The 26913-nt window shown below is 43.9% G+C and overlaps 1 protein-coding gene across 5 annotated transcripts in view; it reads right to left on the minus strand.

Annotated features, from left to right (window-relative positions):
* SHLD1 (shieldin complex subunit 1) overlaps positions 1–26913 on the minus strand; it is an 82769-nt gene that overhangs the window by 46499 nt on the left and 9357 nt on the right. For 4 of the 5 annotated variants that reach the window (XM_032295472.1, XM_032295471.1, XM_032295473.1 and 1 more), the window contains one exon: positions 24133–24314. In XM_032295472.1, the coding sequence (XP_032151363.1) occupies positions 24133–24314 (182 nt within the window). Of the gene's footprint in view, positions 1–23720; positions 24045–24132; positions 24315–26913 lie in introns of those variants that run through there. The other variant, XM_032295475.1, reaches the window with a different exon arrangement.

Below are 26913 nucleotides of genomic sequence, written 5' to 3' on the forward strand. Positions count from 1 at the left end.
AAGAGAAGAGAAGAGAAAAGAAAAGAAAGAAAGAAAGTTCAAGAAAAGCAGGCTCATTTCTTGGTTTAAAAGCCCAAACAACCACTTAATTCAGTTTTTTGTTTCATTTTTGCTTTGTAAATGGAGGAAATAGTGCTATAAGTATATGACTATTTCTCTTGCTCTTTTCCAATATTTGTATTTTCTCCTCTTCCACAGAAAGGTATAAGAATTAACTTTACAAGCAAAAGAATAATGTATTAATTTAGTCCTTTAATACCAAAATTCTTCCAGGCTCTACACAGACGTTGCCTCATCAGAGAGGCCTATGCGGGCCCCTATACTTTAATCACACCCTTCAACTCCAGCACTGCTTTCCTTTCTTCACAGCACCAGCTGAAACAGAATTCTTTTAGCGTGTATCTACCCCTTCTAACCATGACCCCAAGAACTAGAATTTAGTTATTTATTTAGAGACAGTGTCTCACTCTGTCACCCAGGCTGGAGTGCAGTGGCACAATCTTGGCTCACTGCAACCTCCGCCTCCTGGGTTCAAGCAGTTCTCCTGCCTCAGTCTCCCGAGTAGCTGGGACTATGGAGTGTACTGTTACACCTGGCTAATTTTGTTTTGTATTTTTAGTAGAGATGGGTTTTCACATGTTGGTCAGGCTAGTTTTGAACTCCTTATCTCAGATGATCTATCCGTGTTAGCCTCCCAAAATGCTGGGATTATAGACATGAGCCACAGTGCCCAGCCAAAGAATTAGAATTTTAAAAGCCCTTTAAAGACTAGGCATGGTGGTTCATGCCTGTAATCTCAGCACTTTGGGAGGCCAAGGTGAGTGAATCATTTGAGCCCAAGAATTCGAGACCAGCTGAGGCAAGATGGTGAAACTCCATCTCTACTAAAAATAGAAAAAATTGGCCCAGTGCGGTGGCTCAGGCCTGTAATCCCAGTACTTTGGGAGGCCGAGGCGGGTGGATCACGAAGTCAAGAGATCGAGATCATCCTGGTCAACATGGTGAAACCCCGTCTCTACTAAAAATACAAAAAATCAGCTGGGCATGATGGCGCGTGCCTGTGATCCCAGCTACTCAGGAGGCTGAGGCAGGAGAATTGCCTGAACCCAGGAGGCGGAGATTGCGGTGAGCCAAGATTGTGCCATTGCACTCCAGCCTGGGTAACAAGAGCGAAACTCCGTCTCCAAAAAAAAAAAAAAGAAAGAAAGAAAAAATTAGCCAGGTGTGTTTGCACGCACCTGTGGTCCCAGCTACTCAGGAGGTTGAGGTAGGAGGATTACCTGAGCCTGGGAGGTGGAGGCTAGGGTAAGCCATGATTGTATCACTGCACTCCAGCCTGGGTGACAGAGGGAGACCCAGTCTCAATAAAAAAAATAAAAATAAAAAGCCCCTTAAAGAAAGGCAGGGCCTTTGTCTATTTTGTTCACTGTGTATCCCCAGCCCTGGGAACAGGGCCTGGAGCATAGTAAATACACAATAAGCATTTATCTAACGACTGAATGAACAACATTCACAACCTTGTAAAGAAACTAGTCATCAGGGGTTCAGGTAAACAACCTAACATAATATGGAGAAAACAGAAAAGAACTCTGCATTTGGTGAGGCATAATACTCAGTTAAAGCAATACACATGGAAAAGCTACTTCTCATTCATGATGATTTATCTTATAAAGCAAAGACACAATTGTACTGAGCTCCTGAAGACTTGTGGCTCTGTCATCTTACAAGAAGCCACTTGTTCAAAAACTGTTGGAACTTTTAGAAATGGAAAGAAGGACTCTAAAGTTTCACTATCAAAACCTCTAAGTCTGGGCTTCTACCAAACTTAGAAAAAGAAAACCTCTAAGTGCATTATTAATCATAGTTCTTACCATCTTCCAGTTGCCTATTAAGCACTGAGCACAGTAATCAGTGCTTTGTATACTACATACATAAAAGTTTTCCAAGCAGTGGCCTATGGACTCATGCCAGACCATGAAAAAATTCTTAGCAGTCCATGGATAAGTGAAAAAAAAAACACTCAGGACTATAGAAAACTGGTCTTTCTTTTGGGATTAGGTCCTTCTTTCATTTTGGATGTTAAAATATCCTTTCTTTTATGAAATGATAATAGATTTGTGGAGATAGTGGTATAGGTTGTTTTTAAGATTTTTGCTTGGCAAAATAAAAGGTTAGGTCCTCAAAAAAAAAAAAAAGAAGAAAGAAGAAGGAGAAGGAGAAGGAGGAGAAGGAAAAGGAGAAGGAGAAGGAGGAGAAGGAGAAGGAGGAGAAGGAGAAGGAGGAGGAGAAGAAGAGGAAGAAAAGAAGAAGAAGGAGGAGGAGGAGGAGGAGGAAGTTGTTGTTCCTAGACTAGGACTCACAGACATTATCTCACTTAACCTTCATAGCAATCCTATGAACTAAGTATCAGTAATCCCCATTTTACAGATAAGAAAATTAAGGCTTAAGATAAAGTAATCACATTGGGTCATACAGCAGACAGTAGTGACATGGAATTTAATGCAGGTCGTTAACTTCATTTTTTTTTTTTTCCTGAGACACAGTTTCACATTGTTACCCAGGCTGGAGTATATTGGCGCAATCATGGCTTACTGCAGCCTCAACCTCCTGGGCTCAAGTGCTCCTCCCACCCAGCCTCCCGAGTAGCTGGGACCAAAGGTGTGCACCACCGTACCTGGCTAATTTTTTATATTTTTTTTGTAGAGGCACAGTCTCACTATGTTGCCCAGGCTGGTCTGGAACTCCTGTGCTCAAGCAATCCTCCCTCCTCACCCTCCCAAAGTGCTGGGATTTGCCCAACCTCAGGTCTCCAGCTTCAAAACACGTTCTTTTGTCTATCATTCTATTGCCAGAGAGAGACCAGTCTAATGCACTTAATGTCAGAGACACATTATTTGGAGAACTGGAAGAGAAGGGAATTAAAACTCCTGAGGTTTGTGTATATATTGTTAGATTTCACCTTTCTGGGGGCATGTGTTTTCTATTCTGCTAAGTAAAGTTTCCAATCTCAGCTGCTGGCTGTGGCTCCCGTCCTACGGCTTGGCAAGATCACAGAAGAAAGGTGCTCTCTCCCAATATTTAAGGAGTCTAGGAAACATCTGTTCTGGAGCTGTCACTTATGGAGTCATATGACCTCGGACGTCTCTCTGAGCTGTGGTTTCTGGTATGTAATTTGGAGAGAACAGGCCTTTTCCTGTCTGCCTTCAGGATTACTATATGGATTGAATACTTGGCAGTGATCAGCCCTCAGTAAATGTCTGATCAAAAGTAGATGTATGAATGAACTAATGTTGTATATTATTGCTGCTGGAAAATGAAGTGTCACATGTGATATATTATTATTAGGTCATCAGCACTTTTCAGCATTGAATGATCATACAGGATGATCTTAAAGCCAGGACATCTGCAGAGTTAACAAAGGATTACACACACACACACACACACACACACACACATATTTTGAAAGAGTCTCCCTCTGGAGGGTAGTGGTGTGATCTCTGCTCACTGCACCACCTCCCGGGTTCAAGTGATTCTCCTGCCTCAGCCTCCCAAGCAGCTGGGATTACAGGCATGCATCACCAAGTCCAGCTAATTTTTGTATTTTTAGTAAAGATGGGGTTTCACCATGTTGGCCAGGCTGCTCTCAAACTCCTGACCTCATGATCCGCCCACCTCAGCCTCCCAAAGCGCTGGGATTACAGGCATGAGCCACCATGTTAGCTGAGCAATAGAATTTTTGGCAAAAGTGCAGTACATGATAAATTAGATATGCCAGAAAACTGAAATAACAATGAGACCTCAGTATGTGACATCACTGTGTACAGCAGGGTTTCATACCCTCAGCACTGTTGGGCTAGATAATTCTATGTTGGATGGGGGAAATATTCTGTGCCTTGTAGGATGTTTAGAAGCATTCCTGGCCTCTTCCCACTAGATGCTAGTAGTGTCCTACGGCTGTAACAACCAAAAATGTCTCCAAACTCCACCAAATGTCCCCTAGTGGTGGAGGCATGGGGCAGTTGCCTCTGGTTGAGAACCAGTGGTGTAGGGGAAATATTTAAGTTGTCTCTACAACTGAGGAAGGATTGGATGCAGTTGTACAACATGGGGTAACAGTGGTTAGAAGAACATTCGTCCAGCTGGAGCTGGAGCTGCTGAGGTTTGACTGTATTGGGTTGTTTTTGGTGGCAGGGTGACAGTAACTTCTGAAGCAAGCTGGACTGTGGAACTGGGAGCCCACTTCACAGGAGACAGCCGGCTTTTCCTTTTGGGATGCTGCTAATCAGACACTTGGCCATAGGAGTGTGACACAGGAGAAATGAGGACTTAACTGTGAGCTCAGAGCAAATGCATCTAATTCTAAGGGTCTATTTAAGGAGAGCCTTATCTATGAATGCTATCAAGATTCACTCCAACCCACAGTTAATATTTGTTTCACAGAATTAAAATGAGTTTCTTATTTTTGTGCAAACATGTATGTTAAGATCCTTTCCACTATTTAGTCATACATTTAGTTCTTTAGTGATTTTTAAAAGCTGTCCTTCTCATCACTTAGGAACATGTTTTCAGAAAGAAAAATCCACCCCCAAACATTTCTCACCTCCCCTTATGAGGAATTATTCTTTTTTAGTTCCACCTCTGGAAGTACATTTTCATGATGTATGTGCCACAACTCTGTATCTGCCACTATGGCAACTCATAAAAAATGTCATCCCCTTATATTCTTTCAGGGCATACTAATTTGATGCTTCAAAACAAACACTTCACCATGAATTTAACTCCTAACAGATAATATTAACCCAATAAAACTGGCTTCTGTAATACTTTCACCATCTGTAAATATATTGCTTGTATATGTTTGAGGCGATCTTTTGTTACTTAGCCACTAAGCTTCATTAAAAATATTTTCTGCTAAAATCTACTAAATCACCAATATTCAAAATACAACCGTATAGTTACCAAGTTTGACTCCATTAATAAGAATATTCATTCACCGAATGCATTAGGTAAGCTACATAAGAGAAGATTCTCTGCAAGATTGTTTATGAGTAAAAACATGGGTCAATGTAAACATCCATTAAGAGACATCTCATTAAATAAAATGTGATCCAACTGAACAATGGGACACTATGCAGACACTAAAAATATGAGAGATCTACGTGTACCAACATGGCAAGCTGCCTTATCATAGCAATAAGTGAAAAAAGGGCAAGATACAAGATGATCTTATGGTAAAATTCCATTTTGGTATTTAGAAAAAAAGATATATGTGCTGTTTGTGTGTGTACAACATACACAGGTATATGCATATGTGTCTATGTATATACTTGTATATAGATCTATAGGTATGTATACACAAGGATACACAAAAGTTATCTACAATAATTATCTCTGGCGAGAAGCACGAAGACGTAGGACTTTTATTTATTTACTTATTTTTTGAGAGGGAGGCTTGCTCTGTCACCCAGGCTGGAGTGCAGTGGTGCGATCTTGGCTCACCGTAACCTCCGCCTCCCATGTTCAAACGATTCTCCTGTGTCAGCCTCCTGAGTAGCTGAGACTACAGGCACATGCCACCACGCCTGGCTAAATTTTGTATTTTTAGTAGAGACAGGGTTTCACCATCTTGTTCAGGATGGTCTCGAACTCCTGACCTTGTGATCCACCCACCTCGGCCTCCCAAAGTGCTAGGATTAACAGGCATGAGCCACCGCGCCTGGCCAGAAATGTTGGTATCTTAACTGATCAGTACATCATGGACAGCAAGGTAGTTAACAAAGCCAACTCTCCCCTCATTCTGCAATGACATGGTGATGCTGAATCTCTCTGTCCATGGCCAGAAGCAGGTGCCACTGCCCTCAACAGCTCCTGAGACAACACTGCAGGCCTCTGCTCCACTTCTATCAAAATTCTATTGTTTGGTTTATTTTAGGTTAAGCCTAATTTCTCCAGAACTTGGGAGGGAATTTATCAAAACTGCATGCCTGACTGGTAGGAGAGGAAATGAACACAAGGCATTTATTGCAGATAATCCACTTCCCCACAGTAATATAGGAAAATGATCAGTGCTTCAAAACCATCACAAGGAATGGGGTAAGTGATAGAGGGAAAGGAGACAAGCCAATGTTCTAGTTTTCAAATGGGAGGAAGAAGGTACAATCCACAAATCCATATAGCATGTGGACCAATAGCATGCCCACACCACCTGCGCTTTCGTCATTTTGGTTTTTTTTAAATGTTAAATCTAATGCCTAGAATTCTGAAGACTCCCCTGAAACCACACTCTCCCACACTTGGGAAAGCTTTCATTCTTTCTATCAGATTCTCAAAAGGATCTACAGACTGGGCTTCGTGGCTCATGCCTATAATCCCAATGCTTTGGGAGGCTGAGACGGAAGGATCATTTGAGGCCAGAAGTTCAAGACCAGCCTGGGCAACATAGTAAGACCTCTTCTCTACAAAGGAAATTTAAAAAAAAAAAAAATTCCATGGTGGTGCTCATCTGAAGTCCCAGCTACTTGGGAGGCTGAGGTAGGACTGCTAGAACCCAGGAGTTCAAAGCTGCAGTGAGTTACAATCACACCACTACACTCTAACCTAGGTAAGAGAGCTAAACTTTGGCCGGGCGCGGTGGCTCACGCCTGTAATCCCAGCACTTTGGGAGGCTGAGGCGGGTGGATCACGAGGTCAAGAGATCGAGACCATCCCGGTCAACATGGTGAAACCCCGTCTCTACTAAAAAATACAAAAAATTAGCTGGGCATGGTGGCTCGTGCCTGTAATCCCAGCTACTCAGGAGGCTGAGGCAGGAGAATTGCCTGAACCCAGGAGGCGGAGGTTGCGGTGAGCCGAGATCGCGCCATTGCACTCTAGCCTGGGAAACAAGAGCGAAACTCCGCCGCAAAAAAAAAAAAAGAGAGCTAAACTTTTTACTTTGTCTCAAAAAAAAAAAAAGATCTGCAGTCAAATAAGGTGAAGAACAAATGTGTCCACAAGGCCCTCTAGTCTTCAGGAATGCTGGATTGAAATGCAGCCCCTCTTGAGTTATTTATTGGCTGTATATTAAAGGTAAGAATGAGCCCAGGACAGCGAAAGGGCAGGCTGGGACGAGTGATCAAGCCAGCTGGAAGCCAGAACAAAACGCAACTCATTTCACACTCTGTCTTGGTCCTGGCCCTGCAGTGAGTGACAGAGAATTCTCAGTATAATCAATCATTAAAAGAAAGCTCAAGAGGCCAGGCACAGTGGCTCACGCCAGTAATCTAGCACTTTAGGAGACCGAGGTGGATGAATTGCTTGGGCCCAGGAGTTTGAGACCCTGGGCAACGTGGCAAAACCCCACCTCTACAAAAAATACAAAAATTAGCTGGGAATGGCAGTACATGCCTGTAGTCCCAGCTACCAGGGAGGCTGAGGTGGGAGGATCACCTGAGCCCAGGTGGTCTAGGCTGCAGTGAGCCGTGATCACACCACTGCACTCCAGCCTGGGCAACAGAGCAAGACCCTATCTCAAAAGAAAAAAAAAAGCTGCTTGATTAAAAGGCAGTGTTGCACATAGTGGTATGTGACAAATCTCTAGAGTTAAACTGCTTGGTTCTACCACATCCTGTTTGGCCTTGGGTTAAATAACTTAGTTGGCCTCAATTGTCTCCTCTATAAAATGGGGGAAAAACAATATTTCTCTCTTTGCCTCTGGCAGGATTACAGGTAGATACTAAATAAATGTCAGCTATCAAGATAACTATTTTAGGTGACTTTATATTCTCCCATAATCATTTTTTAATGACCTTTGCAATGAATACTTCCTGAGAATGAGAGAGTTATTATGCTCTCTGTGTTCATTCTTCCATATAAGAACTTATGGCCACATGTTTTAAAAGTATATTCTTAGCTCTGTTACATAACTATTTTAGAAATTCCCTCCTCAAAGTGAGTTTATCTTCTTCACATCTGTACTGGTAAGGCTTCTCCAGAGAAACAAGCCAATAGTATATAAATAGATATACAGGAAGAGATGTATTATGAGGGATTAGCTCACATGACCACGAGGCTGAGAAGTCCTACAATCTGCCATCTGCAGTCTAGAGGCTCAGGAGAGCTCAGTCCAAACCTGAAGGACCAAGAACCAGGGGTCTAATGAGATAAGTCCAAGTTCAAAGGCCCAAGAACCACGTGCACCAATGTCCAAGGGTAGGAGAAGATGCATGTCTCAGCTCAAACAGAGAGAGAATTTGCCTTTCCTCCATCTTTTTGTTCCATTCAGTTTCAGGCATGTGTCACCACACCCAGTGAGATGGGGTCTCGCTATGTTGCCCAGGCTGATCTCGAACTCCTGAGCTCAAGCCATCTTACCTCCGCCTCCCAAAGTGCTGGGATTAGAGGCATGAGCCACTGTGCCTGGCCCATATACATTATTCTTACCCCTCACAAGAGTATAAAATATAAGCATACTTAACACTCCCTCGCGCCTCTCTCCCTCTTTCCTTTCCTCGCTCCTCTCCTGCCCCCTGCTTTCCTTTTGCTTTTCTTTATTTTATCAAGAAGGGTAGTTTTCAATTTTTTAAATCACAGCATACATTGTTAGATGAATAGCTTCCTATCATTACTTTGAGCAGAAAATAGAATCTGGAGCTCTGTGTCTGTTTTTCTTCCAATTCTTCTTAATATGCTGAGAGATATTTAATAATACTTCTCATTTTCCTGGCTAGTTGCAAACAACTTCAAGTTCTCACGCCTGTTGAAGGTTGAGTTAATATTTGAAAAGTGATATGCCAATTTAGAGTCTAAAACTGTAGACTGTAAGACTGCAGCCAATAATCCTTTAACTCACCTCCCCACCTTTTTTTTTTCTTGAGACGGGGTCTTGTCCTGTTGCCCAGGCTGGAGTACAGCGGCACAATTACAGCTCACTGCAACCTCCGTCTCTTGGGCTTAAGTGATCCTCCCAGCTCAGCCTCCAGCGTAGCTGGCACTACATGCACATGCCACTCTGCCTGGCTAATTTTTCTTATTTTTTTTGTAGAGACGGGGTTTCTCAGTGTTGCCCAGGCTGGTCTCAAACTCCTAGACTCAAGTAATCTACCTGCCTTAGCCTCCTAAAGTGCTGGGATTACAGGTGTAAGCCACCGCACCTGGCCTCATCTTCCCTTTTCTAACTCACCTTGCAAATGTTTCCAGTTCAAATTTAGGGAATTAGCTATGAGTTTTAAAGCAGAGATAAGGTAGTGGAAAACCATAGGGTACCTTTCATATATACCACAAAAGAAAAAACTCTAGAGGGGCAACTCAAATCATAGTTTAGCCATTATTTGTTTCTTATTACGATTATTTCTCTATGCCTTTTTATAGTAATATATTAATAATATTAATAATTATGGCCAACAGTTCAATGAAAAAATATTTTAACTTTAGATAATTTTGAGAGTACTCACAGTTTGGAAAAAAACCTGAGGTCTTGTAATAAACAGCTATGAAAATGTTCCCTCTAAGATCTGGTTAAAATTTAGATTATCGCTCTTTTGCTTCAGTGAATGTATAACAACATTCTACTTTCTATTCCTTAAGTAATGATTTCTAGCATCACCTGAAATGTAATAGCTTCAACAGCTAATCTTTACATAGAGAATTCTGACATGGAGAAATAAGTAGATTCCTGCTCTTCCCTGAACAGCTGGTATTTTCTGTAATTAGCTTGTTCACTTCTATTTGTTCTGTGTAGTTATGAAACTTATACAGCCTATTTTTTTTTTTTTTTGCCAGGTGGAGTCTTACCCTCTTGCCCAGGACAGAAGACACTTGGAAGCCATATTGTTCCTCCAGTCCTGGGGCCCCAAACCAGTTCACCCTCTCATTAAATTTCCGAGTTCTTCTTTGGTTGCCTCTTGTATTTTCATGGTTCATAGTTGTTTAGCAGGAAAGAGCAAGCAGAAATAGTTCCATGCCACCTTATTAGATTAGAAGTCCCAAAAGTTTTTGTTTTTTGTTTTGTTCAATTTTGGGATTACCCTTTTTTTTTGAGATGGAGTTTTGCTCTCGTTGCCCAGGCTAGAGTGCAATGGCGTGATCTCAGCTCACTACGACCTAACTCTAACTCTGCCTCCTGAGTTCCAGTGATTCTCCGGCCTCAGCCTCCCTAGTAGCTGGGATTATAAGCGCCAGCCACCATGCCTGGAATTTTTGTATTTTTAGTAGAGATGGGGTTTCACCACGTGGGCCAGTCTGGTTTCAAACTCCTGACCTTAAGTGATCTGCCCGACTTGGCCTTCCAAAGTGCTGGGATTACAGGTATAATCAATTACCCAGTCAATTACCCTTTAAGGTAATATAATTTCATCAAAAAAGTAAAATTTAAATCTTTTTGTCTTATCTTTGCCAAAAAAAAAAAAAAGCACAACTTTTTTTGGCAAATGTATAAAAAAAAATAAGACATCCTTTTTTTTTTTTTTTTTTTTTTGAGACAGTCTTACTCTGTCTCTCAGCTGGAGTACAGTGGCGTGATCTCAGCTCACAGCAACCTTCACCGCCCAGGTTCAAGCGAATCTTGTGCCTCAGCCTCCCGAGTAGCTAAGATTACAGGTGCGCACTACTACACCCAGCTATTTTTCTTTTCTTTTTTTTTTTTTTTTTTTTTTTTGAATTTTTAGTAAAGACAGGGGTTTTACCATGTTGGCCAAGCTGGTCTTGAACTCCTGATCTCAAACGATTCGCCTCCCTCAGCCTCCCAAAGTGCTGGGACTACAGGTGTAAGCCACTTAGCCCAGAAAATGAGACATCATTATTCATATTTGTATTCTAGCCTGAAATCAACCCAGCAGGATAAATGAAAAAAGATCTCAAATTATATAATGCACGTGCAATGACTATATCTAACAGTGGTGACCTTAAGAGAAATTACCTTCTTGGATTTTAATTGAGTAAAATAATCTCTGAGAACTTTTAATTCTACATCGGGTAGGCCCAGAAATCTGCAAAGAATAAACCAGGAAGGTTTCACACACATCTGCCACGTTTCAATTCTTTTTCTCAGTAAGGCTCAGGAAAGTGCAAAAAGTAGCCAGCAGAGGGCAGTAGACTCACACACTGCCTGAAAGCAAGAAATTGCCAGGCCCATCTCCCAGGCTAGACTCAGAGCAGTTCCCTCGGTATTGGCTAAAAACATGCAGTGTTATTTTAACCAATTTTTCCTTAAACTCTACTTGTAAAACGATGTTGGTCCATGGGTCACTTCCTCATCGTCTTTATACTGTGCTTAATATTCCCTAATATTTTCCAAGAGTTCTTTGTAAAAGAAAATTATATTACGAAGAAATGGGAGGGTACATATGTTTGTTTTTTATAATTTATTCAGATTTGTCCCTCAACTGTATTATTTTTAAGAAAGAAAGAAGCCTCACAATGCTTAAAATATGGAATACAATTTTCTTAAGAAAATAGCTTTGAAAGCAATTTAGGGGCACCCGTAAAGCCGTAATTGCATGCACAGTTATTACAGAAATATTTGCTAGAAAAAGAAACAACTCCAGGCCAGGTGCGGTGGCTCACGCCTGTAATCCCAGCACTTTGGGAGGCTGAGGTAGGCCGATCACAAGGTCAAGAGATTGAGACCGTGCGTGCCTGTAATCCCAGCTACTTAGGAGGCTGAGGCAGGAGAATTGCCTGAACCCAGGAGGCGGAGGTTGCGGTGAGCCGAGATCGGGCCATTGCACTCCAGCCTGGGTAACATAAGTGAAACTCCGTCTCAAAAAAAAAAAAAAAAAAAAAGAGATTGAGACCATCCCGGCTAACATGCTGAAAACCTGTCTCTACTATAAATACAAAAAATTAGCTGGGCATGGGGGCATGCGCCCACAGTCCCGGCTACTATGGAGGCTGAGGCAGGAGAATCTCTTGAACAGGGAGGTTAAAGTTGCAGTGAGCTGAGATCACACCATTGCACTCTAGCCTGAAAGACAGTACGAGACTCCTTCTCAAAAAAAGAAAGAAAAAAGAAAAAGAAACAACTCCAAATCCACTCGGAACATGCTTTCCTAATGACAGGAAAACACAGGAATAAGATTGTGTTCTCAGTAGCATTGTATCTCCTTACAGCTGTTCATTTCTCTACTGTCTTCTTTTCAAGGAAAAAAAGCCAGGGGCTTCTAAGAGAGACTAGTTGACTTTCCAATCAAGAGTTAAACAAATCTGCAGGGCTTATGTAATAATATATGCATTTAAACTTAGAAATGGTATTATATTATCCTACCCAGATCACACGCGGCTTTAAATTTTATGAAAATGTTTCAAATTGATGAGCAAGGCACTGTGATAAATACTCGATCTCTGTTTTTAAACCTTATCAAGTTTCACTTATATGTGTTTTTCATTTATTCATTCACCAGTCCTTATTGAGCACCTACCATGTGCCAGGCACTGACTGATCCTTATTCTCTACTCACACCAGGGTCTAGGTGCAGCAGGCAGCAGCTGCAGGCATTGCGTGATTAGCTAGGCAGAGCGCAAAACATGAACCCAGCCAGTCAAACATGGGGGACCCAGGAATTAACATGAAAGCCTTTACCCTTATAAGTTATGTTCTAATAAGCTGGGGGTTTCTAACTTCAAGCACGTTACTGAAAGCCATGTATCAAAAACTCCAGGGAGCTAAAAGGTTGGCCAAGGGCAGCCACTCAGCAAACAGCAACTTCAAGGACAAAGAGCCAAGAATAAGAGTTCTGGCACCAGATGAGAACATTTCTTCTGGGTAGAAAAAGTGATCACGGGCTTCATTTATTCCAGCAAAGGGAGTTAAAATTCCTGACCTGTTTTCACATAAGAAGCCGGACCCTACCTGGTGTGAGAAATTTAACCCAGGCCCTTGGCCCCCTGGAGGTTTGCTGAAAATCACTGACATGAGACAGACTGATGGACGGAAGAAAGGCATACAAATCTATTTAATGTGTATACACTGGAGGCTTCAGAATGAAGACCCAAAGACCAAAGATACAGGAAAAATTGTCCCTTTTTTTTTTTTTTTTTTGAGATGGAGTCGCTCTGTTGCCCAGGCTGGAGTGCAGTGGCACCATCTCGGCTCACTGCAACCTCCACCTCCTGGATTTAAGCAATTCTCCTGCCTCAGCCTCCTGAGTAGCTGGGACTACAGGTGCCTGCCACAACACCCAGCTAATTTTTTTTTTTTTTTTTTTTTTTTTAGTAGACATGGGGTTTCACTGTATTGGTCAGGCTGGTCTCGAACTCCTGACCTCAGGTGATCCAACCGCCTCGCATCCCAAACGGCTGTAATTACTGGCAAGAGCCACCATGCCCAGCCTGACATTATCCATTTTTATGCTTTGGTTCAACAAACTATGGACTTTGCTAGGATTACAGGCGCCCGACACCACGCCCAGCTAACTTTTGTATCTTTAGTAGAGATGGGGTTTCACCATCTTGGCCAGAAATCGCAGTGTGGCCATCAGGTACACACGAGAGGATCCTGCCAATTCAACAAATGATCTGGCCCAAAAAGCCTCTTTGTCTTCCTGGGCCAGAGATTCCCCTCCCCTGCCCACATTCACTAGGGCAGCAGGGGTCACTGGTAAAGGAGATCCCTCTACATCAAAGTGTAGAAATATGATTGAACAAAAAAGGTAAGCTCTAGTGTTAATAGATTCAGTGGGGAGCCCAGCAAGGCCTGTCTGTCTAGATCCTTCTTGGCCTCTCTGAGCAGCACTCCTTCCCTCTGGGTGTGAGACGGGGCCCTCTCTGGAATGGGGGTCTTACGGCCTACAGTCAAACAAGGTAGGTCAGATAAGTTTTCTTTCATTTTGTTTTTAAAATTTAACAGAGATGAGGTCTCATTCGGTTACCCACGTTAAAGTGCAGTGGCACGACTGTAGCTTACCATAGCCCCAACCTCCTGGGCTCAAGCAATCCTCCCACCTCAGCCTCCTAAGTACCTGGGACTGCAGGTGCATGCTACCATGCCCAGTTAATTTATTTTATTTGTAGAAACGGGGTCTTGCTATGTTGGCTAGGCTGGTCTTGAACACCTGGCTTCAAGTGAACATCCCATCTCGGCTTCCTAAAGTGCTGGGATCACAAGGGTGAGCCACTGCGCCCAGCCAGATAATTTCTTTATGACCAAGTTTTACCCAGAAAGGCAGAGGGAAAATTAGAGTAATGTTTTTAGGTGCTACGGCTGGCTTTGGAGAAAGGGGGTTCTGGTTTCTATGACCCGCCTTTGGGAAGAGGGATTCTAGCTTTAATGGCTGGCCATGGGTAGAGAACGAGATTGAGAGACAAGTGGGGAGATAAAAGTCAAAGGAAAACTTTTGCTTCTGAGGCTGCTGCAGAGACCTTCATTTTGGGTATTGCTTTCTGAGCCCCAACACCTTCTCTCCAATTAGTGCACAGGTGGTTTGAGCTTCTTCCACAACAGGAAGATGGGAGAAATGGAAAGGAGAGCTCTGTGGACAGTGGACACAGTGCTGGTCCAATGGACCAGGAGTCACAGTCGCCCTGACAGGGTACTAATACTGGCTTGAAGATAATGAGTTAATGAGTTACTAGAAAGATGCTAGCACAGACCTAAAGAAGTAACTGCAGAACGGGCACGGTGGCTCACGCTTGTAATCCCAGCACTCTGGGAGGACTAGGGGAGTGGATCATGAGGTCAGGAGATTAAGACCATCCTGGCTAACACGGTGAAACCCTGTCTCTACTAAAAATACAAAAAATTAGCTGGGTATGATGGCACACGCCTGTAGTCCCAGCTAGTTGGGAGGCTGAAGCAGGAGAATCACTTGAATCCGGGAGGCAGAGGTTGCAGTGAGCAGAGATCATGCCACTGCACTCCAGCTTGGGCTACAGAGCGAGACTCCCTCTCAAAAAAAAAAAAAAAAAAGTAACTGCAAATATTTAAAGCTTAATACTTAATGCATAGTATGTAAATCATACCTAGATGTTTGTATTTCTTTAAAGTTCTGCCTTTGCAGTCAAGCTGACCCAGGTTTGTGTCTCAGCTTTCCACCAATCTATGGGTAATATTAATATGAAACTAGACTCTCTAAAGCTCTGTTTCCTCATGGGTAACACGGAGATCATCGTAGGATTTACTTCTTGGAGTGGCTGTGAGAATCAAAAGAACAACACGTGTAAAATCCATAGCACAGTGCCTGAAATTTAAGTGCACAACAAATGGAAAAACCATCCAACCTTTGGTCTTCCCTTGTGTTCAGTCTTTATCTTATAAATATATAACAATGAATGAAGCTAGTGATGGTGTCTGTTTGACTATTGTAATCGAGTTCTTTTCTTGTATTTTAGGAAGACACAGCTGAGATGAACACTTACTTGGAAAAGCCCTTCAGGGGAGCTATCAGGCCAGAACATGAGGTCACACTGCTGTGCACCTGGACTTGGCAGATAAGTGCCCTGGAGGTGTGGCTTGAGACAGGAACCCAGCCAGTTTTCCAACTCAGTTGGGATTTCTTTTTAAAACTGTGACTACAGGCAAAGTACAGAGAAGTAAATAAGCCTCTTCCCCAATAGCACGTGCCCTTGAAACTTAAAAGTGAGGAACAACCAGAGATGTCACAGGTGGCAAAGAGCATTCTTGAGCTTTTAAAAATCATCCTATTATCATCCTCTCCAATGGCTATTTAATGGGATACATAAATCAGCAGTATATATAGAAAGTTATAGAGAACTATATATTTTTATTTTTAAAGAAGGGATAGAGAAGTTAGAATAGTCTGCACAGAGGATCACCCAGAAAATAGGAGTTGCCAGATGATTTTCTTCATTATCGTGGGATTCAACCTCCCCATATGGAAAATGAGAGGATTAGCTGAGCTCAGTGGTTTTCTTTTCTTTTTTTTTTGAGACAGTCTTGCTTTGCTGCCTAGGCTGGAGTGAAGCGGTGCAATCTCAGCTCACTGCAACCTCTGCCTCCTGCATTCAAGGGATTCTCCTGCCTCAGCCTCCTGAGTAGCTGGAATTACAGGCTTACACCACCACACCTGGCTAGTTTTTATATTTTTAGTAGAGACTGTGTTACACCATGTTGGCCAGGCTGGTCTCAAACTCCTGGCCTCATATGATCCACCTGCCTCAGCCTCCCAAAGTGTTGGGATTACAGGCGTGAGTCACCATGTCCGGCCACTTAGTGGTTTCCAAACTCCTCCTGGTCCTGGCACCCTTTCTTTGGATGAATGCTTGCTTGGATGCATAAGGTAGAGCATCCAGGGCCCCACTCAGTCCCAAACTTGTAGTTCCTAAAGAGCTGTATGGAACCACTGGCTCAGAGACTGTAAGCTTCTCTAAATCTGTGAGCCTTAGTCATATATGCTTATGGCTTATCCTTCACCACTCAGGCCATACAATTAAAATACACTGCGGCCTTCTAACAGCAGCATGCGAAGAGCTCAAAATCCAATTTTAGCACCAAAAATTCAGTCTAGACAGTTGAATCTGCATAACTGAATCCAGGAGGCTGGGCACAATGGCTCTTGCCTGCAATCCCAGCCCTTTGGGAGGCCAAGGAGGGTGGATCACTTGAGGTCAGGAGTTTGAGACTAGCCTGGCTAACATGGCAAAACCCTGTCTCTACTAAAAATACAAAAATTAGCCAGGCATGGTGGTGGGCATCTGTAGTCCCAGCTACTCGGGAGGCTGAAGCAGGAGAATCGCTTGAACCTGGGAGGCAGAGGTTGCGGTGAGCCAAGATCGTGCCACTGCACTCCAGCCTGGGCGATGGGTGAGACTCTGTCTCAAAAAACAAACAAACAAGGCCGGGCGTGGTGGCTCACGCCTGTAATCCAAGCACTTTGGAGGCCAAGGCAGGTGGATCACCTGAGTTCGGGAGTTCAAGACCAGCCTGTCCAACAAGGTGAAACCCCGTCTTAAAAACAAAAAAAACAAACAAAAACTCAATCTAGGAAGAGGCAACAAAAGCAGAGAAACACTGCCATACAGAATACCCAAACCTTCCAAATAAAACCCATCCACTTGGTATCTCTATAAAAAGTGCCCAATTGTGTCCTCAGTTATTTCTCAGAGAGTTGGTTCAATAACTATGGCTCCCTTCTTTCCCTTCCTCTCCATATCTTAGGTCCAGTCCAGTGGCTGGGTATTAACCACTAGGTTGGATATCACTTAATGCACCTATAAAATACCTTTAGCATTATATCTATCTAAAATATATCCTGACTCCTATTTTAAAACTACAGCAATAGCACATCAAGAATTCTACAACTAGTATATAAATTTTATTTTGAGATTTTTGATCTAAGAGCTTATAATTTATGCCTTTTGGAAATAAAATTTTATAGAATTACAAAGAAATATGAATTACAGAGAGGAAAACCACAAACATTTTTTTTTAACTCTTAAATACTAAATTCCTTGGATGAAATGCCTAAATACACAAGTTATAAAGTGGCCTTTGAAGACTGGGATGCTGACAGATTCCCAGAATAAGAATTCCCAGGCCGGGCGCGGTGGCTCAAGCCTGTAATCCCAGCACTTTGGGAGGCCGAGGCGGGTGGATCACGAGGTCAAGAGATCAAGACCATCCTGATCAACATGGTGAAACCCCGTCTCTACTAAAAATACAAAAAATTAGCTGGGCATGGTGGCACGTGCCTGTAGTCCCAGCTACCTGGGAAGCTGAGGCAGGAGAATTGCCTGAACCCAGGAGGCGGAGGTTGCGGTGAGCCGAGATCGCGCCATTGCACTCCAGCCTGGGTAACAAGAGCGAAACTCCGTCTCAAAAAAAAAAAAAAAAAAAAAAAAAAAAAAAAAAAAAAAAAAATTCCCAGAATAAGACGAAAGGTACATTAAACCACAATTTACTTTAGACTTATAGCTGCCTGCCAGCTAGGGCCTTTAATCATCAAAGACTCATTGTGTTTTAACATTCGATTTGCTGTATACACAAAGCCAGTTTCCCCAACACTGCTCTTAGGCAGAAGTTCAAGTTTGAGGAAAGGGCTGAGATTTCCTACATCTGTATTATAATGTCTAACAATGACTTCAGAGAAACTCCTTCTCCTGTATTAGAAAGCACCTTGGATGCTCTCCAGGACAAAGGTTTCGCAGGGCAAGGTGAGATACGCCACATGAACTACCCAGAGTTTATCAAGCTATGGAAGTACACACAGGACTGGGCCTGCTGGTGACCTTTGTGACCTTGCTTTTGAGAGGTTTAACCAAGATCATCTGCTTCTTAACTCAGCTGTTCCATTCTGTATTCTCTGTGCCTCCCTTGAGCCAAACAGCAAAGGGGAAAGGAAACAAGTGTCTAACGGGCAGGGAGTTCAAGTCCAGCAACAAGTCTGTACCTGGGACTAATTAATGGATTCAACTCAGTGTCCCTGGAGTGGACTGGAGTTGACCAGGGAGGAGGGGGCGCATACCAGAGAGGAGAACCATGCAGCTAAGGCAGTAAGGGTTGGTTCAGCCTAAAAGGAAGCCCAACACGGCGGGCAGGCCTGTGTTCATGTGTAGCTGGACAGCAGCAGGAGCCTCACTTCAGCTCATGTGCACCTGTACAACCATGCCAGTTGCTGAAATATTGCAGTACTGCTCTACTGGTTGTTAAATATTTTGAACAAATATTCCAGGCAGCAGATTACACAGAGTCCTGAAAACAAGGCAGAGGAGCTTTTTGATTGGAGCTGGCAGGAAAGAAGTAGTGTAAGACTGGCTGGGCGTGGTGGCTCACGCCTATTATCCCAACACTTTGGGAGGCCAAGGTGGGCAGATCACTTGAGGTCAGGAGTTCAAGACCAGCCTGGCCAACATGGTGAAACCCTATCTCTACTAAAAATATAAAAATTGGCTGGATATGGTGGTGGGTGCCTGTAATCCCAGCTACTCAGGAGGCGGAGGCAGGAGACTCACTTGAACCCAGGAGGTGGAGGTTGTAGTGAGCCGAGATTGCACCACTGCACTCCAGCCGGGGCAACAGAGCAAAGCTCAGTCTACCAAAAAAAAGTAGTGTAAAATGACTTCTCAAAGAGACCTGTACAGAAGAATGTTATGGAAAAAGTGTTCCAGGAACATTCTATTTTTTTCTTTCTTTAGAGATAGGGTCTTACTCTGTCCCCCAGGCTAGGGTACAGTGGTAGATCACAGCTCACTATAGCCTCGAACTCCTGGGCTCAAGCAATCCTCCCACCGTGGCCTCCCAAAGTGCTGAGATTACAGGCATGAGCCTCCGCACCCACCCTCAGGAAGACCTATTTGGCAGCAGCAGGCCTTCCCTCATATCTCACTAGGAAGGGCTGAGGGGAGGATGTCATAATCTTGCACCTGCCTTACGTGAAAAGTTGTTTATTTTACCAGCATTGCATGACGAGTGGCCGGGTGGGAACTTCAGGCCAGATGGACTTTGTCTTTATTAGATACATATAGACTAGTTTTACCCGTCTTTGCATACTCACACTGGAATGACTAAGGCTTTTGAGTTTTCTTAAAAGTGCTAAGTCTCATGTCCTTGCTACCAATTCATTCCTCTAGGGCATGAACAGTGATATGGCAGCTGGACACAAAGTGTAAGGTCAGAGAAGTGTCCCTCCAGTTTGGCTCCTATGGAAGATCACCGGCATCTGAGCAAGGACAGGCTTAGTCCGGAGGGGGATGGAGGTAGAGGCTACATGCCCGGGGATGAGGAGCAATCCTGAGATGAAGAAGTGAGGAGGAGGAAGGCAGGCAGCCCCTTCAAAAAGCCTGGCTGGGAAAAGCAGGGCAACGATAGGTCCATAGCCAGAGGCAGCTGCAAAGTGAAATTGGGAATGCTTTACACAAGTTAAGCTTAAGCCTGGGCCCATGTTCTCGTAACTGGGTTCTGCAGCGGTCCCTGCTGCCTCCTAAAATAAGGTCACCCTTCCTTGGCCTACTACTCTTCCAGGGGTTAGAACTGTGACGCTGACTCCAACCTGGAAGCTGGGATCTTGCTGCCCACTGAGAAGTTGCCTGCATACTGTCTGCCACCTGCCTGGATTTCTGAGTATTTTCTCCAGCGTGCCTATTGCCAGGCTGTTCTGTGCCACCAGGCTATGCCACTCTTCCAGTGTGAGCCCCAGCTCCTTGCCAACTGTGTGTCTGGATTTTGACTGAAGAGTCTGACAACAGGGATGATATGACTGAACCCTTATGGTCAAGCTGGGTGCGGTGGCTCACGCCTGTGATTCAGCATTTTAGGAGGCTGAAGTGGGCAGATCATTTGAGGCCAGGAGTTTGAGACCAGCCTGGCGAACATGGCAAACCCTGTCTCTACTCAAAATACAAAAATTAGCCAGGCATGGTGGTATACACCTGTAATCCCAGCTACTAAAGAGGCTGAGGCAGGAGAATTGCTTGAGCCTGGGAAGCAGAGGTTGGAGTGTGTTGAGATCAGACCACTGCACTCCAGCCTGGGTGACGGAGCAAGACTCTGTTTCCAAAAAAAAAAAGAAAGAAAAAGAAAAAAAGAAATTGTAAAAACTATACCAAGTTAATGAATCCTAATGATCAAAGCTTGGCTCTATTTCACCCAGTAGCCGGGGGAGCCAGGTCCCAAGTTCACCCTTAGACTCCCATTCAGAAGTAAGCAACCTGCCATACTCTGCCAATTCAACTCTATTTTGAGCCAAGCACAAGCTATATGAAGGTAGCCAACAGTGTGTGCCTCACAGGATGGGCAGAGACCAATGCAGAGTCACCCTAAATGACTCTCCAACTGGAAACCTTGGCTAAATTTACCAATCTCTGGAAGATCAACTTCCTCACAACACATAACAGCAAGTATGCAAACCGAGAACATCAATCTGGCTGGGGAACTGGAGGTGTTAAGCATCTGAGATAGAATGGTGGCTATCAGTACCCCAATAGAGATCATTGTTAAGGTGGCCATGACTCTGAGCAAACAACAGATTCAGAGTTATCAGAATTAGATTAAAATGTCAGCAAAAGCCTGCTGAAGGGCTGAGGGGGGAGAACCCACAACTACAGCTAACCCATAACTACAGCTACCTATGAACAAAAGGCAAGGAAAGAAAATGGACTCAACTTATAAATAAAAAACCCAGCCCCCTGGACAATTCTGAAACTTGAGGTGGAAAATGGTCAGGTGGGAGTAAATCAGGTTGGGTTGTTAGGGCAGTGACCTCCTTCAGAGTTTAAGGCTGTCACCTCAAGTTCATTGCTTGGTAACGGCCAGATTACCAGTCATAACTTCTCCTAACTGACTTTTCTTTTTTTGAGATGGAGTCTCACTCTGTCACCCAGAATGGAGTGCAGTAGTGTGATCTTGGATCACTGCAGCCTCCACCTCCCGGGTCCAAGTGATTCTTGTGCCTCAGCCTCCCTAGTAGTTGGGCTTACAGGCGCCTACCACCATGCCTGGCTAATTTTTGTATTTTTAGTAGAGATGAGGTTTCACCATGTTGCTCAGGTTGGCCTTGAACTTCCGGCCTCAAGCAATACACCTGCCTTGCCCTCCCAATGTACTGGGATTACAGGCATAAGCCATCACACTCAGCCTCCAAATTGACTTTTGTAGACAATTTCTCACAAAATATAGCTCTGGAATGTTTACAGAAAAATCAACAACCTTCCATGCTATGTAAAAGTCTCCTAGCAATGTCAGAGTGAAGTTCTCTTTGTGGTAGATACACCTGAGCACGTTTATTTCTGCTTAGGGTGAACTATTAGAGATGATGTTATTAAATAACACAATGTCTGGGCTTCCATTTGATTCTGGTGTCCTGATTCCCTGCTCCTGTCATGGCTGAAAGATACCATTCTCAGTTGTTGGGAAGCTGTGGTGATCTGGTCCCCCTTGCCCTTTATTTTAAGGCAGGGTCTTGCTCTGTCACCCAGACTGGAGCGCAATGGCATGATCATGGCTCACTGCAACCTCCACCTCCTGAGCTCAAGTGATTCTCCCACCTCAACATCCAGAGTAGCTGGAATCACAGGTGCGTAACACCATACCTGGCTAATTTTTAAAATTTTTTTAGTAGACACAGGGTTTTGCCATGTTGCCCAGGCTGGTCTCATAACTCCTGAACTCAAGGGATCCTCCTGCCTCAGCCTCAAAACATGCCAGATTACAGGCGTGAGCCGTTCATGGGGCAGTTTCTCCTGAATGGTTGATCGCACCATCCCCTTGGTGCTAAGTTCTTATGAGATCTGGTTGTTTAAACGTGTGTAGCACTTTCCCTTCTCTTCTTCCTGCTCCAGCCATGTGAAGTGCTGGCTTCCCCTTCCTCTTCCGCCCTGACTGAAGCCCAGCAGATGGTGCCATGCTTCCTGTACAGCCCACAGAACTATGAGCCAATTAAACCTCTTTTCTCTATAAATTACCCATCCTCAGGTGTCTCTTTATAGCAGTGGGAGAATGGACTAACACAGTCAGGTACTAAATTAAACGGGAGGCTTGCTGATCCTGATTACGTCCTGAAAATTAGAAGAGAATCCCAAAGGAGTTTAAATATTTTTCTCCATAGAATTCTTGAAGGCAATGACAGTTACATGTCCTACCTACAGTCATCACTGAATTCATCATCATTAAAGCCTACATTTTCTTAGTGCCAAGTGAGTTCTTTCTAAAAATATATATTTGGATTTCTTTGGGGTTTTTTGTTTGTTTGTTTTTAAGACAAGAGTTTCGCTCTTTTGCTTAGGCTGGAGTGAAGTGGCGCGATCTCAGGTCACTACAACCTCTGCCTCCCGGGTTCAAGTGATTCTCTTGCCTCAGCCTCCAGAGTTGCTGGGACTACAGGCATACGCCATTACACCTGGCTAATTTTTGTAGTACAAATGGGGTTTTGCCGTGTTGGTCAGGCTGGTCTCAAACTCCTGACCTGAGGTGATCCACCCACCTAGACCTCCCAAAGTGTTAGGATTACAGGCGTGAGCCAGCACACCTGGCCACTTGGATTTCTCAATGTTAATAACAACATTGACTGAGCACCCATAGATGGCAGACACCATGTTAAGTACCTTACAGGTTTACTATACGTTAAACCTGACGGGTGGGGCAAGCATTCTGATCGCCATTTGCTTTTAACTTTTTTTCTTTTTTTTTTTTAGAGACAGGGTCTCGCTATGTTGCCCAGGCTGGAGTGCAGCGGCTATTCACAGGCGCGATCCCACTACTGATCAGCACGGGAGTTTTGACCTGCTCCGTTCCCGACCTGGGCCAGTTCACCCTCCTTAGGTAACCTGGTGGTCCCCTGCTCCTGAGAGGTCACCATATTGATGCCAAACTTAGTGTGGACACCCGATTGGCATAGTGTACTACAGCCCAGAACTCCTGGACTCAAGCTATCCTCCCACCTCAGCCCCCCTAGTAGCTGGGACTACAGGCATGTGCCACCGCGCCCGGCCTGATCACCATTTTGTAGATGATTCTGGAGCTCAGAGGAGTTAAGGAACACGCCCCAAGTCACACAGTCAGTAAGTGGCAGAGCTGAACTTTAAATCCAGGTCTGTGTGATAAACCCAGGGATCCCAAACTAACAAGAAATAAATGAATAAATAAATAAATCCAGGCCTGTGGACCTGCAGACTCAGATCAAGTAATTAACATCGAAACATGTTAATTTTCATGAAACATGAAAGAGAGGACTTTACCACTAAAGACGGTCACTACCTATATCAGGGAATTATCATTAGGCTTAAATAATAGATGCTTTGGCAATCTAGTCAGAAAACCTTGTAGAAAGGTTGTTACTTATGTCCAGAGCACACTGCATAAAAGGAATGCTAAAGGCTCTATTTTTATTACTCATCACACATAACAGGCTCACATTGCTATTTTCTGAAGTTTTAAAAGAACGAAACAAAAAAATAATTCCACTCTGTCTTTGTTGAATCAAATATTCCCCTGCTTCTGAATTCGTTCTGGGGAGATTAGAAAGGGACCTGAGATTAACAGCAACAACAAAGAAAAGATCCAGGAAACAGCTCCCTGTCATTGCTGTGCCAGGGAAGCTGTCCTTTGAAGTCCCTCCTGACAGCTTTGCTTAGGGAAGATGTTTTTCTGCCTAAGACAATGAAGTATTCTCAGAGATCTGCTATTGGAAGAGAGAGAAACAAACTATTACACACCCGCATATTTGCTCGTTGTTTTTAAGTTAGTTTGTTTTAAACTCTGCTTATTACCTGGATCCACATCAGAAGAGCAAGGAAAAGAATGGAATTCCACAGAACTGAAAGCCTCACTGTTGGTGTCTTGGTTGGGTCTCTGCAGGACATAATCTCTTATGTCACACGCAGATGGCAGGTCCAAAGCACTGCTCTCCTCTGACAGGCTGCCTGAAGTGGCGTCCTTAGCTGCCATAGTCCTGCCATGGAAGAAATAGAACAGTGCAATACAAAAGGCATCACATAGCAGGATCCTTCATTAGAGCCAGAGCTTGAATCATTTTATTTGTTTTTTATTTTTATTGTTTTTTTTGTAGAGATCGGGTCTCACCATGTTGCCCAGGCTGGTCTTGAACTCCTGGGCTCAAGCAATCCTCCCATCTCAGCCTCCCAAAGTGCTGGGATTATGGGCATGAGCCACTGTACCCACCCAATTTATTTATTTATTTATTTATTTATTTATTTTTGAGACAGAGTCTCGCTCTGTTGCCAGGCTGGAATACAGTGGCGTGATCTCGGCTCACTGCAGCCTCCACCTCCCAGGTTCGAACAATTCTCCTGCCTAAGCCTCCCAAGTAGCTGGGATTGCAGGCACCCACCACCATGCCTGACTAATTTTTGTATTTTTAGCACAGAAGGGGTTTCACCATGTTGGTCAGGCTGGTCTCGATCTCCTGATCTCGTGATCCACCTGCCTTGGCCTCCCAAAGTGCTGGGATTACAGGTGTGAGCCACCACGCCCAGCCAATAATTTTAAAGGTCAAACAACAGTGAAATCAGAATGACTGACAGTAATCCCCCCTTATCTGCGACTTTGCTCTCTGCAGTTTCAGTTAATCTCACTCAACCATGATTCAAAAATATTAAATAGAAAACTCCAGAAATAAACAATTGATAAGTTTTAAATTGTGCACCATTCTGCGTATCGTGATGAAATCTCATGCTGTCCTGCTCCATCTCACCTGGGACATTCATTACCCTTCTGTCCAGCATATATGAACTATACACACTACCTGCCCCTTAGTCATTCAGTAGCCTTCTCAGTTTTCAGATTGACTGTTGTGGTACCACAGTGGCCTTCCAGTCTCTTGTGTCTGCAGAGCCCCAGTGCTGTAGCCTAAACTACCACGTGATTAGGCAAAGATAGGAAGTGTATAAAAACAAATCAACAGTGAGACCTGGCAAGACCTTTTTGTTTGAGGACACCCAGTCACATGCTGTTGTGCACATTCGCTGAGGCCAAGAGTGAGCCAAGCTATCAGCTGATTGCTCCTGAAAGGAGTGGAGTGATCAAGCTTCCTAAAGAAGCAAGAACATCCTGTCTTTTCACAGGTTCTGTATTAGCCAACCAAGCCTGAAGCTTCAGCAAACAGCTCTGCACCAGGCAACTTTGTCTCCCCCTTCTCCCTTCAAGTTACCTAACATTCTGCTCTGGAGGCTTCTGGAAGGGAACAAACAGGTCAGGGAATGATGCTGGCATATCCTGCCTGCCTGCAAAGGCGCCTTGAAATCCACCACCAACTGAGGGTATCATCAGTGATATGAAATGAATGGAATCCTTTTTGAAAACAAATAGCACATTGATGTGATACCTATCTTTTATTTGTTTTCAGAATAACTTAAATACCAAATACCTCACGAGCTGGGAACTGGACCACAAAAAGAAGACATGTCGACCAGGCGCGGAGGCTCATGCCTGTAATCCCAGCACTTTGGGAGCCCAAGGTGGCTGGATTACATGAGGTCAGGAGTTTGAGACCAGCCTGGCCAACGTGGTTAAACCCGGTCTCCACTAAAAATAAAAAATAAAAAATTAGCTGGGCGCCGTGGTACACACCTGTAGTCCCAGTTACTTGGGAGGCTGAGGCAGGAGAATCACTTGAACCTGGGAGGCAGAGGTTGCACTGAGCTGAGATTGCGCCACTGCATTCCAGCCTGGATGACAGAGCAAGACTCTGTCTCAATTAAAAAAAAAAAAATGGCCAGGTGCAGTGGCTGACACCTATAATCCCAGCACTTTGGGAGGCCAGGCAGGTGGATTGCCTGAGGTCAGGTGTTTGAGACGAGCCTGGCCAACATGGTGAAACCCCGTCTCTACTAAAAAAAAAAAAAAAAAAAAAAAAAAAAGTATTTGTGCATATAAAATACATTATTTGGGATTCAATGCATTTGTACAGAAGTAGAAAACAAGCAATGGAGGCAGATTAAACCCTTCTTGTGGTCTGATCCAAGCAGATGGAATGATTATCCTTTGTCCCAAACCTTTTGACAATGTGGTTCAACTTCCTTCTCCAGAAGTGCTTATTTTCCTCTCTTATGGGTGATTTAATTACACAGCCTGGTGCAGTGGGTCACACCTATAATCCCAGCACTTTGGGAGGCCGAGGCGGGCAGATCACAAGGTCAGGAGTTCAAGACCAGCCTGGCCAATATGGTGAAACCCTGTCTCTACTAAAAATAGAAAAAAATTAGCCAGGCGTGGTGGTGCACGCCTGCAGTCCCAGCTACTCGGGAGGCTGAAGCAGAAGAATCACTTGAACCTGGGAGGCGGAGGTTGCAGTGAGCTGGGATTGTGCCACTGCCCTCCAGCCTGGGTGACAGAGTGAGACTCTGTCTCAAAAAATAAATAAATATAAATAATAAAAAAATTTAAAAAGTTATTGAATTATGCAATCTAAATATTCCTTTTTTTCTGGCCTCAAGCAATCCTCCCACTTTGGCCTCCCAAAGTGATGGGACTGCAGGTATGAACCACTGAGCCCAGAAAAAAAGGAATATTTAGATTGCATAATTCAATAA

This window comes from Sapajus apella, unplaced genomic scaffold, assembly GCF_009761245.1.
Source record: "Sapajus apella isolate SASKATOON/1434 unplaced genomic scaffold, GSC_monkey_1.0 scaffold33, whole genome shotgun sequence".
In the NCBI taxonomy this organism is placed as follows: Eukaryota; Metazoa; Chordata; class Mammalia; order Primates; family Cebidae; genus Sapajus; species Sapajus apella.